Genomic DNA, 16,116 nt, shown 5'->3' on the forward strand with positions numbered 1-16,116 from the left:
GATGCACACAAAAATACTTTTAAATTTGATGAATGAAAACATTACTCAGCTGGAAAATATATACAGTGGACAATAGTGTTAGAGGGAGTCTTGCTACATACTGGAATTTCTGACTACTTGATCACTGAAGAATTTATATTGGAATGATAAGTTAAATTTAGCTCACAAGGTGATTAAACTCACAGGATAGTCAAATGCCAGGGGAATGTGGATTAGAGCTGGAGGGAACCATTTTGTGAAGTGGTACCATCTGTATTCCAGTTCACCTTGAGACAGTGGTAGACATTTAGACACCACACACATTATATGTTGGAATGCCTCCTACATTTGAACTCAGCAGGAGTTAGTTTCTAGGAACACCCTCCTCATGATGGTGCCAGTCAGGTTCAAAGGAACCACTGATCAAAAAAGTTATAACTAGCCCACTAATGGCGCCATTGAGACATATTTTATTGTTTTCCTTGTTACACGAAGCATTACGAAATAAGCAATAATCGCTACTCTGTTTGTTCACATATGGTTTTTAAATTAAACCTGTTCATTGGCCTCATCTCACATAAGTGTTAATTAGCCCAGTATTAATTACTGAATTAATTAGTCTTCGGGGCCCAGGAGAGGCCAGCCCACACTGCAATATGTGTGCGCACTAGGTCCATGCAGCACTGGTCTCCAGTCGTCTTGGGTAATCCTTGCCACTGGACCAAGACCTCGCTCTGTCAAGCTCGTGTGGTGGCTGGTGTGCAACGGCCACCACACGTTTAAAAAAAAAAAAAAAAAAATCCGCGCACAGGCATCTTCCACCCTTCAGCATGTAGTTTGGAACCGGGAATATCAGGTCCTTCATTGAAAAACTTGTGAACTCATCCCTTTTTGGTGTGGAAGTGGGTCACTCTCGATACGAGGGACTGCCTGAGAAAGAGCGAGAGAAGAGAATTAGTCAACCTTTCGGAAGATTGGAGAAGCACTCCCAATCGCACATGCAGGATTACAGCATCCAGTTCATATATCAAAGGGTTTCATTCTTACGACCTCCAAGTACTGCTATCAAGATATTGGGCAGAAGATAAACTCCTGATTGTAAGGGATGTAGGATTCACTTATGGAAGAAATTGGTGGTGCTTAACTTGAGAAAATATCTAATGCATACTTGATATTTATAACAATCTTGTTGCACTGCCTTAGTTACAAATTAGCAGTGTGTCAGTAGACATTCCTTAACAAGAATCTTATGACGATCCAGTTACAGATGAAAACAGTGAAACTGACAGTGAGACTGAAGAAAAACTTAAAGGTAAGCAAATTGTTGTACAAATTGATCATTGATGATGATCTATTTTATTAAATATATTTTCTGTCTTTTGCTATACAACCTCTTGCCTAGGAAATAGAGGGGGTGTCAAACAGCAATATAGCTCATTAAAAAAAAACGTTTTGCCCCAGTTGGAGGTGACTATAGGGGTAGATTTTCTTTACCTTTGCATCTGGGTACAAAGGTTAGGAAAGAGGGGCAAAGACCCATTTTGCTGGATCTCTGCCCTTTTTTGTTGCCCCCACAATTTCCAAAGCTTTCCTGGGGTGCCCAAGTAAACATGGTGCCCCTGGACCCTACTAACTGCCTGCAGGGGTTCCAGGTATGGAGTGAAGATTCAAAGGTCAGTAATTATTTTTAAATTATAGCCGTTGCCAGATGTGTCGGTTTAGTCATCAACAGCTTGCATTTATATAGCGCCTTTGATGTAAGAAAATGTCCGAAGGTGCTTCACATGGGTATAGTCAAAAAAATGAACGTCAAGCTAAAGAAGGAAATATTAGGAAGGGTGACCAAAAGTTTAGTCAGAGGTTTGAAGGACGGTCTTAAGAGAAGAGAGAGAGGTGGAAGCAGAGGGCTTTAGGGAGCCAATTCCAGAGCATGGGGCCTAAAGGTAGCTAAAGGCATGGCCACCAATGATAGAACGAAGAGACCGGCTGCACAAGAGGCCAGAGTCAGAGGAACAGTGAGTTTTGAAAATGGTTTTAAATTTGAAGTGTTATAGGTCACACAAACATATAAAATTGACGGACAGGAAAAGACCAGCTGGTCCACCAAGCCTCTTCCATACAGTCATGTTTCGATTAAGCCCCAATGTTCCCATTTACCAGTAGCTATGTAACCTCCTAGGAGATGAAAAAGAACAGATACAAAAAACCCTCGGCAAATTCAGGGGAAAAATTAATTCTGGGAAATTCCTCTGCGAAGGTGATTGAAATGAGTTCCAGGAGATAACACTAACTACGAAGTGTATCACCCAACATCCCACTTAGCTTTTGATTGTTTGTAGGCTATCCATACTCACTGCATGATCGGGCAACTTGTTCCAGAGGTCATTGACTCTCCGCAAAAAGAAAGACCTCCTGACATCTAGTCTAAGTCTATGCTTACTTAACATATGTATAGAATCATACAGCACAGCAGGAAGCTGATTGGCCCATTGTGCCTGTGCTGGTGCTTTTTTTTTTAGAGCTATCAAGTTAGTCGCACTCTCCTGCTCTTTCCCCATAGCCCTTTAAAATGTTTTCCCTCCAAGTATTTATTCAATTCTCTTTTGAATGTTGCTATTGAATTTGCTTCCATCACCCTTTCAGGTAGTGCAATTCAGATTCCAACTTCCTATGTTTAAAAAAAATGGTTTCCTCATGTCGCCTCTGGTTCTTTTGCCAATCACTTTAGATCTGTGTCCTCTGGTACTGACCCTTCTGCCACTGGAAACACTTTCTCCTTATTTACTTAATTATTAATCAAAACCATTCATGATTTTGAACACCTCTATAAAAATCTCCTCTTGACCTTCTCTGCTCTAAGGAGAACACTCCCAGCTTCTCCAGTCTCTCCACGTAACTGAAGTCCCTGGTACCGTTCTAGTAAATCTCCTCTACACCCTCGTTCTCTAACTTATCTAATTCAAACAGTATATACACACACACACACACACACACACACACACACACACACACACACACACATACAGACACAGTCTAGTCCCTTTATTATTCTAAATACCTCATATTTTTCACAAAGTCAATGCTTTTCGAGAGTATAAAGACCCAGTAGCTTCCAGGGCAGCCGATTTATTAATTAATACATCACTGATTCAGTGAAAATAATTCCCATCTCCTCCCACCCATAGCTCACAGCCAACGGCTTGTGTTGGTCAAGTCCATGCTGAAACAAAGGGATCGCTATCGGACCTTGGAGAGGGATCTCATCGAGTTCCAGGAGTGGCAGTTATTTGAGTTTTTTGTGGTGGTTGCTCTGCATATGAAGAAGGGAAGCAGTGTTTACGTTCCCGAGGTCACCCAACAGTTTCCCCTGAAGGTAAGAAGGTGCTCAACTTCAGAGAAGGACCCTTTCTCCCTCTCTCGTGTTCCAATAAGCTGGGATGCTGAACTGTTTACAGATTTAAAAAAATACATATTTCCTGAATTTTCTGATGCAATGAGAGAAGATGAGGGAGGGTAATCATTGACTTAACCCATCCACACATTAAAAAAATGGAAGGGAATAGTTTGAGGAAGTTTCATTTATTCCAAGTACTCTCAATATCTAACTAAGTATTTGTATACTGAAGTTTCTTCTGTAGCAGACATCCATCATTTCAGACTTCCTTCCCTCCTGATCGGCTCAAGAGGCTGCACCCCTGAATGGTCCCATTTATTTTAGAGGGCTGTAACTTCACAGTAGTCTGAGAGTTGGTCTGGGACTATCCGACACTACAAAAACAGGTTACCTGTGAGGAATTCTGCATGCTTTGCCAGCACCATGTTATCCCAGAGCTGGGTATCTCCAGGTTGGCTCCCAGACTGCTCAGTAGTTTTGGTTTCCATTAAAGTGAAAGGCACGGGTGGCTGATCTTATCAGCGACATCACCAGAGTGGCTTTAGAGGCAAGGAAATCCAAAATACCATGGCAAGCTATTTTATAGAACAGTAAAGATTCTTATAATTATATATCTTTAACATAGACACCGGGAGTGTACTTAGAACAAAAATTACCCCCAGAGACTTTCCTCCTCCTTTAAATGCATTGTTAGCAAATCTTTACCTCTCAATTCATGCTGTGGAAAAACTGAAAATTTATGGCTGCACTTTCTGGCATGGTTTTTGATTGATTTGTATTACTGGAGACATAAGATGGGTTTGTGTTTCCAAAAAGGCAATATAATATTCCCCAGAGTTTGGTGTGTGGGTATTTTATAAGTGAGAGATGAAGTATGGAGCATGATATGGAACATGAAACACGATGAGGTATGCAGTGTATGCATGTGTGTAAAGCATGTGTATTTGAAATATGATATTAAGCAATGTGTGTGCATCATGGTGTATAGTATGGATGGCCTGAATGTAGCATGGTGTGTAATACTATCTTTTTCCATGTGGTGCAGCTGGATAAACCATTCAAGTTCATGCGGGAAACGGAAGACCAGTTAAAAGTCATCCCACAGTTCTGTTTCCCTGATGCGAAAGACTGGGCTCCTGTTTCTGAATTTGCCAGGTATATATTTTAATAGGTTATGTTCAATCATGCCTCTTCTCAACTAATGGATGGGGAGGGGTGGGAGGAACGTGGTAAAGGTTGAAGGTTCATCTGCATCAAGTTTAATGAGTTTCTCCATGTTTGTAAATTGATTTATTGTTACACAATTTTCACCTGCTTGTTTCTCTTTGATGTGTATAAATCACCTAGAACAATGCTTGGTATTAAATAGTCATTATGAAGAATTAAATAATGTGGGATAAATGTATGGAAGATGCATAGGTATCTTGTGAAGAGGAATGTGTTATTGTGTAGATGAAAACCCATAGAAGTTTACAATATATATGGAAGCCATTGTACCAGCACTTTGCTAAGACAAGAACTTGTACTTGTAACACCTTTCTCGTCCTCACAACACCCAAAGCGCTTCACGGCCAATTAATTACTTTTGAAGTGTAGTCACTGTTGTAACGTAGGCAAACACTGCAACCAATTTGTACATAGCAAGGTCTCAAAAATAGCAATGAGATAAATGACCAGGCAATCTGTTTCAGCAGTTTTGGTTGAGTGATGCATGTTGGCCAGGACAGCAGGAGAACTTCCCTGTGCCTCTTTAAACAATGCAGGGAAATCTTTTACATCCATCTTAGAGAGCCGGCAAGGCCCCAGTTTAGTGTCTCATCTGAAAGACAGCACCCCTGATAGTGCAGCACTCCCTCACTACTACACTGAAATGTCAGCCTAGATGATGTGCTCAACTCTCTGGAGAACAGCTTGAACCCATGACCCTCTGACTCAGAGACTGAGTGCTACCACTGAGCCAAGGCTGGACCTTGGCTTTCTAGTCCACTTGACTGACCTATAGCTTCACGAGATCATTAAATCCTCCACCACAATGATCCTCCACAAGTCTAGAGTAAATGTTTGTTTATTTTTATCTGTGTAAAATATTAAGAGTTACAGTAAGGGATGGGAGAGCAGGGTACATGTATTTTTATGGTGTGGGGTGTGTTATAGATCATGTTACAGTAAAGGTGTCTTAAAGTGAGCATGCTGCAGTAAGGATATCTTATAGTGAGGGTTATGTGGCGGCACAGAGTGTGTTTAGTGAGGCATTTTGCCTGATTTCTCTACTGGAAATGAAGCCTTGAACAATATGTGTTATATTGAAAACCACTGCATGTGTGTGTGTGTGTGTGACTGTGCAGGCCAGTGGAGTCTTTTCCTTTCTGTACATATCCACATTGTGTTGGTTGTTCCATTTCCATCTGGATGCCATATATATTGGGAGTCCATTAAAGTCTCAGTGATCCTTGACACCAGTTGCAGTACTTTGTTGTAAAGCTCCCCATCCCTATTCACCTTGCATGAGATTTCCCCAAGGCTATGGTTTTTAATTGCTCAGAATATTCTAACAAATCTTCCTTGTTATCCACTGTAACAGTGAAACCTTTTCTTTTGTCCTGACCGGAGAAGACGGGAGCAGACGATTCGGGTATTGCCGGCGTCTACTGGTAGGACTACCCTTTAAAAATCTTATTAAAAATTAAGATGATTTTAAATCCAGTACCCTCTGTAAAGACATGAGACACAGTTATGACATGACATGATATGTCATCTCTTCTTCCTTTTAGCCCACTGGGAAGGGGAAGCACCTGCCTGAGGTTTACTGTATCGTCAGCCGGCTGGGCTGTTTCAACCTCTTCTCCAAGGTACACTTACAGATCTGATAACATAAGAAATAGGAGCAGGAGTAGGCCATTTGGCCCCTCGAGCCTGCTCCGCCATTCATTATCATGGCTGATCTGATCCTGGTCTCAACTCCACTTCCCTGCCCGCTCTCCATAACCCTCAACTCCTTATCTTTCAAAAATCTGTCCATCTCCACCTTAAATAAATTCAATGACCCAGCCTCCACAGCTCTCTGGGGCAGAGAATTCCAAAGATTCACGACCCTCAGAGAAGAAATTCCTCCTCATTTCCGTTTTAAATGGGCGACCCCTTATTCTGAAACTATGCCCCCTAGTACTAGATTCCTCCACGAGGGAAAACATTCTCTATCTACCCTGTCAAGCCCCCTCAGAATCGTATACGTTTCAATAAGATCACCTTTAAGTCTTCTAAACTCCAATGAGTATAGGCTCAACCTTTCTTCATATGACAACCCCTTCATCTCAGGAATCAACCTCGTGAACCTTCTCTGAACTGCCTCCAGTGCAACTATATACTTCCTTAAATAAGGATACCAAAACTGTACGCAGTACTCCAGGTGTGGTCTTATCAATGCCCTGTACAGTTGTAGCAGGACTTCCCTACTTTTATACTCCATCCCCCTTGCAATAAAGGCCAACATTCCATTTGCCTTCCTAATTACTTGATGTTAGTCAGGAACTGACTAGGTGAAATTACTGAGCCCTATAGATTGAGGAACTGAATCAACATCTTGTCAACTTTCCACACTGTTGGACTTTGTGCCTGGGTATTCAGCTCCTCACTCATCTGAAAATGAGCGCAACGGAGTTCTATCAGAAACTTAGTGGAAGGATTTGTGATGATCTTTCTCACACTAATGCTTAAAAAGGACTTGAGGAATTCTAAGTACTTATCTCAACTTCAATCCAAGATAATTTATCTAGGTTGTCTATAAAGTTATTTGCTGGGCTACCCTCTAACATCCTTTTGTGGTGGAGCAGATACAGCGAGTCCCTCTTGTAGTGCTTCATAACACTGCAGACAGCAAGGTCTGTGTGTTCATTCTGTTTATGTATTAATCAGAAGCCTCCCTACCTGTCTTTGATGTGTATTTCCCAAGGTGAAAGGGGGTAACAATGCAAGAACATGTACTCGCTTCAGCCTAACAGCCAGTGCCCATTTTGATTAATTCTAACTATCCGTTGGTCACTGCAACACCACCCATACTACCTACCCAACATCGACTGGATAGCCAATCCAATTGGTAACACTCAACCCAATCTGTCACTGCCTGATGCAATTTAAGCCCTTGTGGCTCCGTCCACCCAGCTCAATCCTCGTCGCCATACAAATCTGAATGGCAACTCAGTAGCAGTTGAGTTAGCTTCTTTTTGCAGTCACGATGCAGTCTGTTACAATGTAATTGTTTGCAGTCTTTTACAGCTGTCTTGAGTAACTCAAACTATCTGTACCAGTCTGTCATTTGCAGCAGTGTGTTTACATCACTCATTTTCACCAGAAACTAAATTTTAGAGCAGAAATATTAAATGCCCTTATCTGCGAGGCCCTGGATTTCAAAGCGATAAATTTAAGAGGTGCTACAACCATGGATTGTTTGACAGAATGTTACAACCTGTTGTGCCTCTTCCTAATTTATGCCCATGCTTGTTCAGTCCAGTCTCGCTTTGTTTCTCCCCAATGAGACAGAAGACTAATCTGTTTTTGTTTGTTGCCGCGCTGCAGATCTTGGATGAGGTGGAGAAGCGGCGAGTGATTTCCCCTGCCCTTGTTCAGCCATTCATGAGAAGCATCATGGAAGCTCCATTCCCTGCTCTAGGCCGCACCATCACTGTTAGAAACTTCCTGCCAGGATCAGGGAATGAGGTAAGGGAAACTCTCTTCTCTTTCTCCAACTTCCCGATGTTTGTGTTTTCTTATCTCACACAAGAAAATATTTAAAAATACAGAGGTGGTGGGGTGAGGGTGGGGGGCGGGGGGGAAGAGGTGAAATTGCCACCTGTTATACAACACGCCCGATGTTCAGTTCCATTGAAGTCAATGCAATGGAATATTGGGCGGGGGTATAACGGGCAACCAATGAGATACCACCTGTTTTGCACCTTCACCAATTTCCAATTTCACCCCATGATGTTCCATTTTTACTATAAGCACATCCCTCTGTGCTTTCTTCAAATTTCTTATTGAAATGTAGACTACAAACATCATGTACAGGATCACGTGCAAGAAATTTCCTACATTTCCTCGTGAGTACAGAAGAACATTTCAATATTTTTCTGAATTGATTTTTATTTCTTTCAAGTTTGAAACCCATTAAAAGTTCTCTCAAAAAACAAAAACAAATGGTTTAGAGTACACATTCTCAGCATATCACTGCCTGCTGAGACCATCTCCTGAGTCTGTAGAAACTGTACCTCCGGTAACCCATTAAGTCCACAACAAAATATTATTGGTTTACACGTTGTCTCCGGGCTGGAACATTCCACTCACCAAGTTACTCTTCTACTAATGAGCTGAGTTACTCAGACTCCATTCTGCAGCTACCACCCCTTCACTTTGGTGCCTGCATCCTCTGTCCTTTCTCATCTATTGATGTTCTACGCCTCATTGCCTCCTCTGATTTCAAATGGAACGTTTACATCTCTATTACTAAAAGATGCTTCTAATAAACTGTTTGATCTTTTGTGCAAAGCACTTTTTGCTCCTCAACAACTCTTAACTCTGTACAAAGCAAAGTTTGCCCAAGCCCCAATAGACCATCTCCATGGACTCCTGGGGAGAATACAAGAAAACACCTGTTATCTGATCTACAATTTCTCTCTTGCACTCTTGCCAGACTTTCTTGTCTACCATCAATAGTATTATGGTCTGGTCAGTGCTCATCTGAACTTTCTTCATTTGTTTATCCTAAGTTTCAAAAGTGCTGTCCTGCGGTCTTTCTCTTCCCTACATCCTCACTGTGTTGATATGAAGATTCATTATACTATCCTACTCAAACTCATTCTTTCTTCAGACCTCAAAACTGTAGAATTCCTTGGCTCCCTGTCTTCCTTTCCCTTCTGTAGGTTTTTAAAACCCAAGTTGACATTAAGTATTACTTCTGGATTTGCCTCATCTTCTCCCTTATTCTTTTTAGCCTCAGTGGTGATCTGCTCTAAGGGCTTGTGCCTTCATTTAAGTTCCTCAATAATAAAACAAAAGCTGTCAGTTTCTGTTGGGTATAAAGTTAAGCTGAGTAGGTTTCCAACAGCCATATTCATGAAGTGATGACATTTTAATCCTTTTCTATCCCTGCATCATGTCTGCCAGGTCAGTTTGAATAACAATCAGGCTGTGAGATCTGGCTGTCAAATGCCTGGCATGCAAGGCAACTCATCTGCCCACCTCATTTGGCTTCCAATGCACTATATATGGTTACATGTGCATCTCGGATTGGGCCTTTCTCCTATCAGTGCGCCCACAACCACTGAGACTCATCTGCCGTCTTGATAGGAGACGCCATCATCCCTGTGTCCATACATTCCCTATGGGGCTCACTGTAGGACAACACAACAGAACTTTCTGAATATCTGAGTAACATTAAGATATTTTTTCTGTGCAACGCATGACCCAGAAGTATACTAATCTTCTGCTTTGAAGTCATGTGTGAGGATTTGAGAACATGAGAGGTGTTGTCATGGTGACATGTTCTGTATCTAGAGATGCATGCAATGAAGTAAATGGGTAACATAGTAATGCTGCTTTGCTAATTGCATCCACTGGCAAGAAATTATTAATTGTTTAAATAATGATGTTGTCAAAGTACAAAAGCCACTTTCAAAAACTGTTTGAGCTGTGTAGCTATAATATCGGTGACAGTGGTTCCTATCCCCGGTCGGAAAGCATGGCAGCTTTCTGAATAGAGATTTGGAGCAAGGTTATTCCTGGCTGTTGCATGAACTGAACCGGCCAAAAAAATGTCTATTATAGTTGATGGCATCTTTGCTTCTGATGTAGTGATTTGACAGGTGCTCTCTTCTGCAGGTGATCCAGTTGTGTAGGCCCCTGGACTCACGTCTGGAGCACGTGGACTTTGAGTGTCTCTTTTCGTCGCTGAGCGTCCGCCAGCTGATTAAAGTCTTTGCTTCTCTTCTACTGGAGAGGAGGGTGATTTTCACAGCAGATAAACTCAGGTGACTAATGGTCATTGCTGCCGTTTACAATGAAATCAAGTAGACAAAAATAAAGCCAACTAAGAACAACTAGAGATTCTGTGACCAGTCAACAGTGGCTGTCCCCTCACCCTAATAATATTCCTAAATCACACCTCCTGCTGGTTAATCACAGAATCTACCTGTAACGTATACTACCTAAAATATAAAGGACAATGGATATCTGTAATCTATACAGAACACGTGTATACATTGAATATTAGTTATCTTGTGTATATAGTAACTGCAGGAATCAGAGGAGGCTTGTGGGAGGCCTTGCATTTGCAGCTATCCTGAGGGACTGTCCTGTGCATTATTAACATGCCACAAGTGTTGGACATTACCTCTGCATGGCCACTGATCTATGGGGAAGCAAACCAGATATGGATACAGGACTTCCCGCCTTCTCTCCACCGCTAAAACCAATACCTCCAAAGCTTCATGGGAAAACCTACTCGCTGTCTCCCTGGAGTGGCAATCTGTAGTACAAATAAACGCATCCCTACTTTAATGACCACTCCAATCTGCCAATCACTCACAATAAATTTGTTCAACTGAGTTGGAAGCCACTAGGTTGGGGGTATTTGTGAACGATTGCTTTCCAGGGATGGAAAAAAAGTATGGGCTAATTCAATCAGCTCGAAAGTCAGCTTCCATCAACCATGCGCATTGCTGGCAGAAAATGTTTAGGGAGAATATTGCATCCAGGACCACCACCGACCTGTCTCCCAACTCCAGGTTGGCAATAATGCAATGAGATTTAACAATCACTGATTTCCAATGAACAGTTTGATCTTTGTAAGTGCCAGGTAGAATAAAACGAGATGAGTTTAGTTTCACCTTGGAGGACCTGAAAAGGAGTTGTGTGTCCATGTTTTGTTGCTGTTTTACCATTCCTTCCAGCAAGTGTTTCCATCTCCGTTGTATGTAAATGAATTTTTGAATAGTTTGGTGCAGTGCACTTTGTTGGTGGGTGTAATGGGCCCTTCCATCACACCCATTCCTTGCCCATGGTTTTACAGTGCCCTTATTTATGCTTGTTATATGAATTAACACTGACACAAAGTTTCAGATTCCAGAATCTCTCTGGAAGAGAGGGAGAATTATGTTCCAAGATGACGGGGAATTGAGTTGTTTTTTTCACCAAATAGTTCAAGCCCCCAGCCAGTAATTAATGGAAATTTTCAGAAATGAGGTTTTACAGAAGTAGGAAAAATATAAATATGAATAAAATGTGCAATTAAAAAATAATGTATTACTAGCTCCTTTTAAGCTCTAGATCCTTTAAAATCTGGTGCTTTTGTTATATTGTTTTGTGTGACAATCATTGATGTGTCAGACATTCCAGCCTCAAGTTAGTTCTTAGAGAGTCTGGAAGGAATGCTGTTATATCTGTTTTTTTTCGCATCGCTATGGAAACCTCATCAGGGCTCCAGCGAGAACTTGGTGTCCAGTTGGGTTCATTTCAAATGCGTTTCGTTTTACTCTATAAGGGGTGATGCTAAAAAAGTCTGGCTGCAGCCTGTGAGATCTGAAACTAACATTAGAAATCTTTTCTACAAGATGCCGTCTATGGCACGATAACGGAGGTCAGTCAGATGCCAATTACTGTTAGAACGTCTTCACCTGTGGAATGCAACTCAACGCTTGAAGAGCAGTCTGAAGTTTTTTTTAAACATTTAAGTCTTAAGGGAAAAAAATCGAGTTAAAGGCGTATTGCCAGCCGGTTGGATTAGCATAAGTGTTGGTGATGGTGCAGACACAGATACAAAGGGTGTCCAGCAGCTTCAGTGCTTTTAAGATACAAACACTAAGCTAGAAAGTGTACAATACTGAGAGAAACAAACACACTGCTGCCACACTCTCTTCTATTTGGAATTTTCTTTTGAAGCAGTGACAGTAAAAGAGAGGGCTTGCAACTAATAATTCATCTTTCCTATCTGTTATTTCACTTCAGTAGATTGTCCTTTGAAAATGAGACATTACTAGTACTGAGCTCTTTTTTTCTGGAAATCACATTTAGGATATAGGCAACGAATGGTGGAAAATATAGCGCTTTCCCCCCAAATACGGCCCGACTGAAAAACTACAATGAACTTGATGAAGTAACAGTAAAGCCCGCAAGGAGGCAGAGAGGGTTTGTGTCCCATTGAGTGCTCTTCAGATTTATAATACTGCTTCAAAATTTAAAGTTGCATGCTCAAACATACTCAACTCAAAAGAGTTCCAGTTGAATTAGCATGTTAACATGCACAAATCTACGTCCCAAGAGCTTATCACAATTGATTTTTAATTGGATGAATTATACATGCGCCCGTAGCAGTCTCCCCATCTGAGAACAGCTGACTTCGCGCAGAGCATATATCAAACTTTTGTTGCCTTTATCCTGATGCACACTGATCAGTGAGTACACTGACTAGCAGACGATCTCTCCAGTCATCTACTCTGGAGTTAAGTGCAGGCTGTGGAGAACTGGTTTGAGGTTCAGATATCCAAAGTGATGCACTTAAACCAATGGTGATTGGGGGATTTTCTTTCAAATTTGATAGTGTGCATTCCTCCCTGCAACATCTGCAGAAATGATCTTCTGCATTTCTAAAGAGAATGAATGTTGGAAACTAGAATGCAAAAAATGCAGAGAATGGAATGACGTGTGGAAATCGAATCACATTCTTAGAATAAAATAAATGACAGAAATTTAGGGCTCGAACTTGGTGGAAGCCAAGTGCTGCCCAAACCACAGCCGATGGCCGGCAACAGACCGGGCGTTACTTTGCCAGGAAGATCCCTCTAAAAGAGATGGCAGTACCGCCCAGCGGCCAAATAACGGCTTATCCCGTCAATCTTGGCGGCAAATGCGATCCTCACCAAAGTGCTGCCGAGGATTAAGTCGGGCCTAGGGAGGGGGAGCACTGAAAAATAAAAATATTCACAATAAAGAAAAACACCATAACACCTTCAGGGAACCCCATACAGGTAAAACCCTGAAAGAAATAAAATAAAAAAATGTTCACTAACCTTTTTTTGCAGGTTTTCTTACTTACTGTCACGGTTAGACCTGCCTCCACACAGTGGTCCTCCCCCTGCTGCTGACTGCCGCCCGCACCAATATGCCAGCTCGGCGGGCGGGAGGTCACTTACGCGACTTTGCTGCCAGAGGCCGTCAGTGGGCGGTTCCCGGTGGTACTCCCCTCCCGCTGGATGCAGACCTAAAGGAATCTGTCACCGAGGGGAGAGTGGCTAAAAAACTCAGCGGCAGAGGTGGCAAGGCCTCCAATTTTGGGCTCATGGACTTTACAGCACAGTGTTAGACCATTCAGCCCAACAGGTCTATACAGGTGTTTATGCTCCACACAAGCCTCCTCCCACATTACTTAATCTCACCCTATCAACATATCTTTTTACTTCTTTCTCCCTCAAGTACTTCACTAGCTTCCCAAAATCTATGCTCTTTGCCTCAACTACTCCTTGTGGTAGCGAGATCCACATTCTCACCACTCTTTGGGTAAAGAAGTTTCTCTGGAATTTTTGGTGACTATCTTATAATTATGGCCCCTAGTTTTGGTCTCCCACAAATGGAAATATCTTCTCTACATCTACCCTTTCAAACCCCTTCATAATTTCAAAGACCTCTATTAGGTCACCCCTCTGTCTTTTCTCTTTTCTAGTGAAAAGAGCCCCAGCCTGTTGAGTCTTTTCTGACAGTTGTACTGATATTTACTTTTGTACTTGGACATCTGGGTTTCTTATGAGATGGGGTTTGGGCGGATCGGTTGCATTCAGAATCCAGTGCATTGCTGAAGTTGTCGCGAGCTGATGTTTTTGTTCGCTACCCACAGTGGTGCCAGCTGCTGGAGCTTCATCACAAGATGGCGGGACACGAGTGTGTAAATATTTTATGCTGAAATGTGGTGCTCCCACACATGAGGAGGGGGAACAAAATCAACAAGTCAATGTACATGTCCTGCTGTGTGATCCCCACTCTGTCTCATTGCAGTTTCTAGAGGCAGATGGCTGGAAAAGGGTCAGCCACCAGACTGTTCTCATCCAGGGAGTGGGATGTGGCACCAAGAGGGGGCAAATGGAAGGAGAAGGGGATCTCACAATAGTCAAAAATACAAAGTTGGGAACCGAACGCTTGCAGCTAATACAAGGAGGAAAAATAATTTGGAAAAGAAAAATACATAATATGTGCAGACCAGAATAGCTGATGACTAAACAAGGGGAGTGGTTATCGCATCATGGTTGCATTATCTGTGATCAACTGCCACTGCATACACAGCCAGCAAAAACATAGAAATCATAACTCGTCACAGATTCAACATTCAATAGATTCATATGTCGGGGATCTCCCTCCCACCTTCCCAAATATTACCTATAGATTGTGAGGGAGGGGCAGGACTACTTTAAGCAGAGCTGATTTATGCCCTATACCTTTTAGTGTAAATTCCTGTGTAAGAGGCAGGCTGATGAGCTCACTGAGGGGCAAGGAAGTTTTGTTCTGCCAAATCCAGTTCACTCTTTGCAAATTTTGATGTTCCAGAATCTAATGTGAAGCAGCTGTTCCAATATTTTTGCTGTCCATCATCCTGATGCACTGTCACATAAACACTGCATTTAACTCCGCTACAAACACAACTCAGCCTTCCACCGGGAACCTTGCCCACTTCTAATGACGCATTTCAGTGAAAAGAGTAAAAGGGAAAATAACAGCAAGCAATTATCTCCAAGATCAGTGATTTGCTATGAGTCAGAGGACACTGGCTCCACATTAGACCACAATGTACTATCTCCTAGTTAATTACAGGACAGAGGTTTAACATAAATAGTGAGAGCAAAGTGGGAAATTACCATATTGTATTTACTGCGACATATATTTATAATATATACCAACTATTCAAAACATGATACTGGCTTAAAAACATTATTCCTTTGATTTTTCCAGTATCTCACTGTAAAACATCATTAAATCTTGCTCCCAGATTACAAAAATCTGAACCTTGAATTTATTGTGACTTAAATACTGATTTATTGCATATGTCAGCAAATTTTCTCTTTTAAAGCCTTTTGTACGAATTTCTGTGCAGAATTTCTTTAAGTTGATGGATGCTAGGGAATGGGACACGTTCCATTTTATTCAGACAGTGTGTGCATCGAGCACTTATAAACATGGTTAAATGCAAGTAAATCTTGCTCTACTTTTCCCGAACAATGTCCCTCAAACACAACCAAGAAAGTCATCCTTATTGCACCAGTGGGAGATTTTTAACTTTTCCACACTAGCCAGCCTGTGGCCTCTGAGTGCGGTAGCTAATTTTTTGTCAACTAGTGCCAAATTAGGGGCCCATATCCACTGGGAACTGGGTTGAGACGATACAAACTCACTCACATTGTATTGTTACAATCAGCAGATATAGGGCTTTCATCTCCTCTGTCCAGGCTGGATTTGAACGCAGAGGTGAAAGACTAAGTCATTGCAAGGATCTGTATGTTTCTACTCATGTTGGAGATTGTAATTAGAGTCAATTGGGTTAAACAATTGCCTTGCAGTTATTAGTTTCTCAGTAATATTGGTTTTATAGCTTAAACCTACAGCATTACCAGGTTATTGCCTGAGAAATTCATTATCATGAATATAAGTGGATACTAAATTCAGAATAAAGTTAAACTTTGTAATTTTCATCACATTACACAGACCACAATACT

The 16,116-nt window shown here is 41.7% G+C and overlaps 1 protein-coding gene across 1 annotated transcript in view; it reads left to right on the plus strand.

Moving 5' to 3' along the window:
- LOC139280780 (DENN domain-containing protein 2A) overlaps positions 1-16,116 on the plus strand; it is a 100,317-nt gene that overhangs the window by 70,026 nt on the left and 14,175 nt on the right. The window contains exons 8-14 of the mRNA XM_070900470.1: positions 1,241-1,291; positions 3,165-3,352; positions 4,419-4,528; positions 5,955-6,024; positions 6,145-6,222; positions 7,946-8,086; positions 10,244-10,392. Of these exons, the coding sequence (XP_070756571.1) occupies positions 1,241-1,291; positions 3,165-3,352; positions 4,419-4,528; positions 5,955-6,024; positions 6,145-6,222; positions 7,946-8,086; positions 10,244-10,392 (787 nt within the window). The remainder of the gene's footprint in view (positions 1-1,240; positions 1,292-3,164; positions 3,353-4,418; positions 4,529-5,954; positions 6,025-6,144; positions 6,223-7,945; positions 8,087-10,243; positions 10,393-16,116) is intronic.

This window comes from Pristiophorus japonicus, chromosome 15 (assembly GCF_044704955.1).
Source record: "Pristiophorus japonicus isolate sPriJap1 chromosome 15, sPriJap1.hap1, whole genome shotgun sequence".
NCBI lineage: Eukaryota > Metazoa > Chordata > Chondrichthyes > Pristiophoridae > Pristiophorus > Pristiophorus japonicus.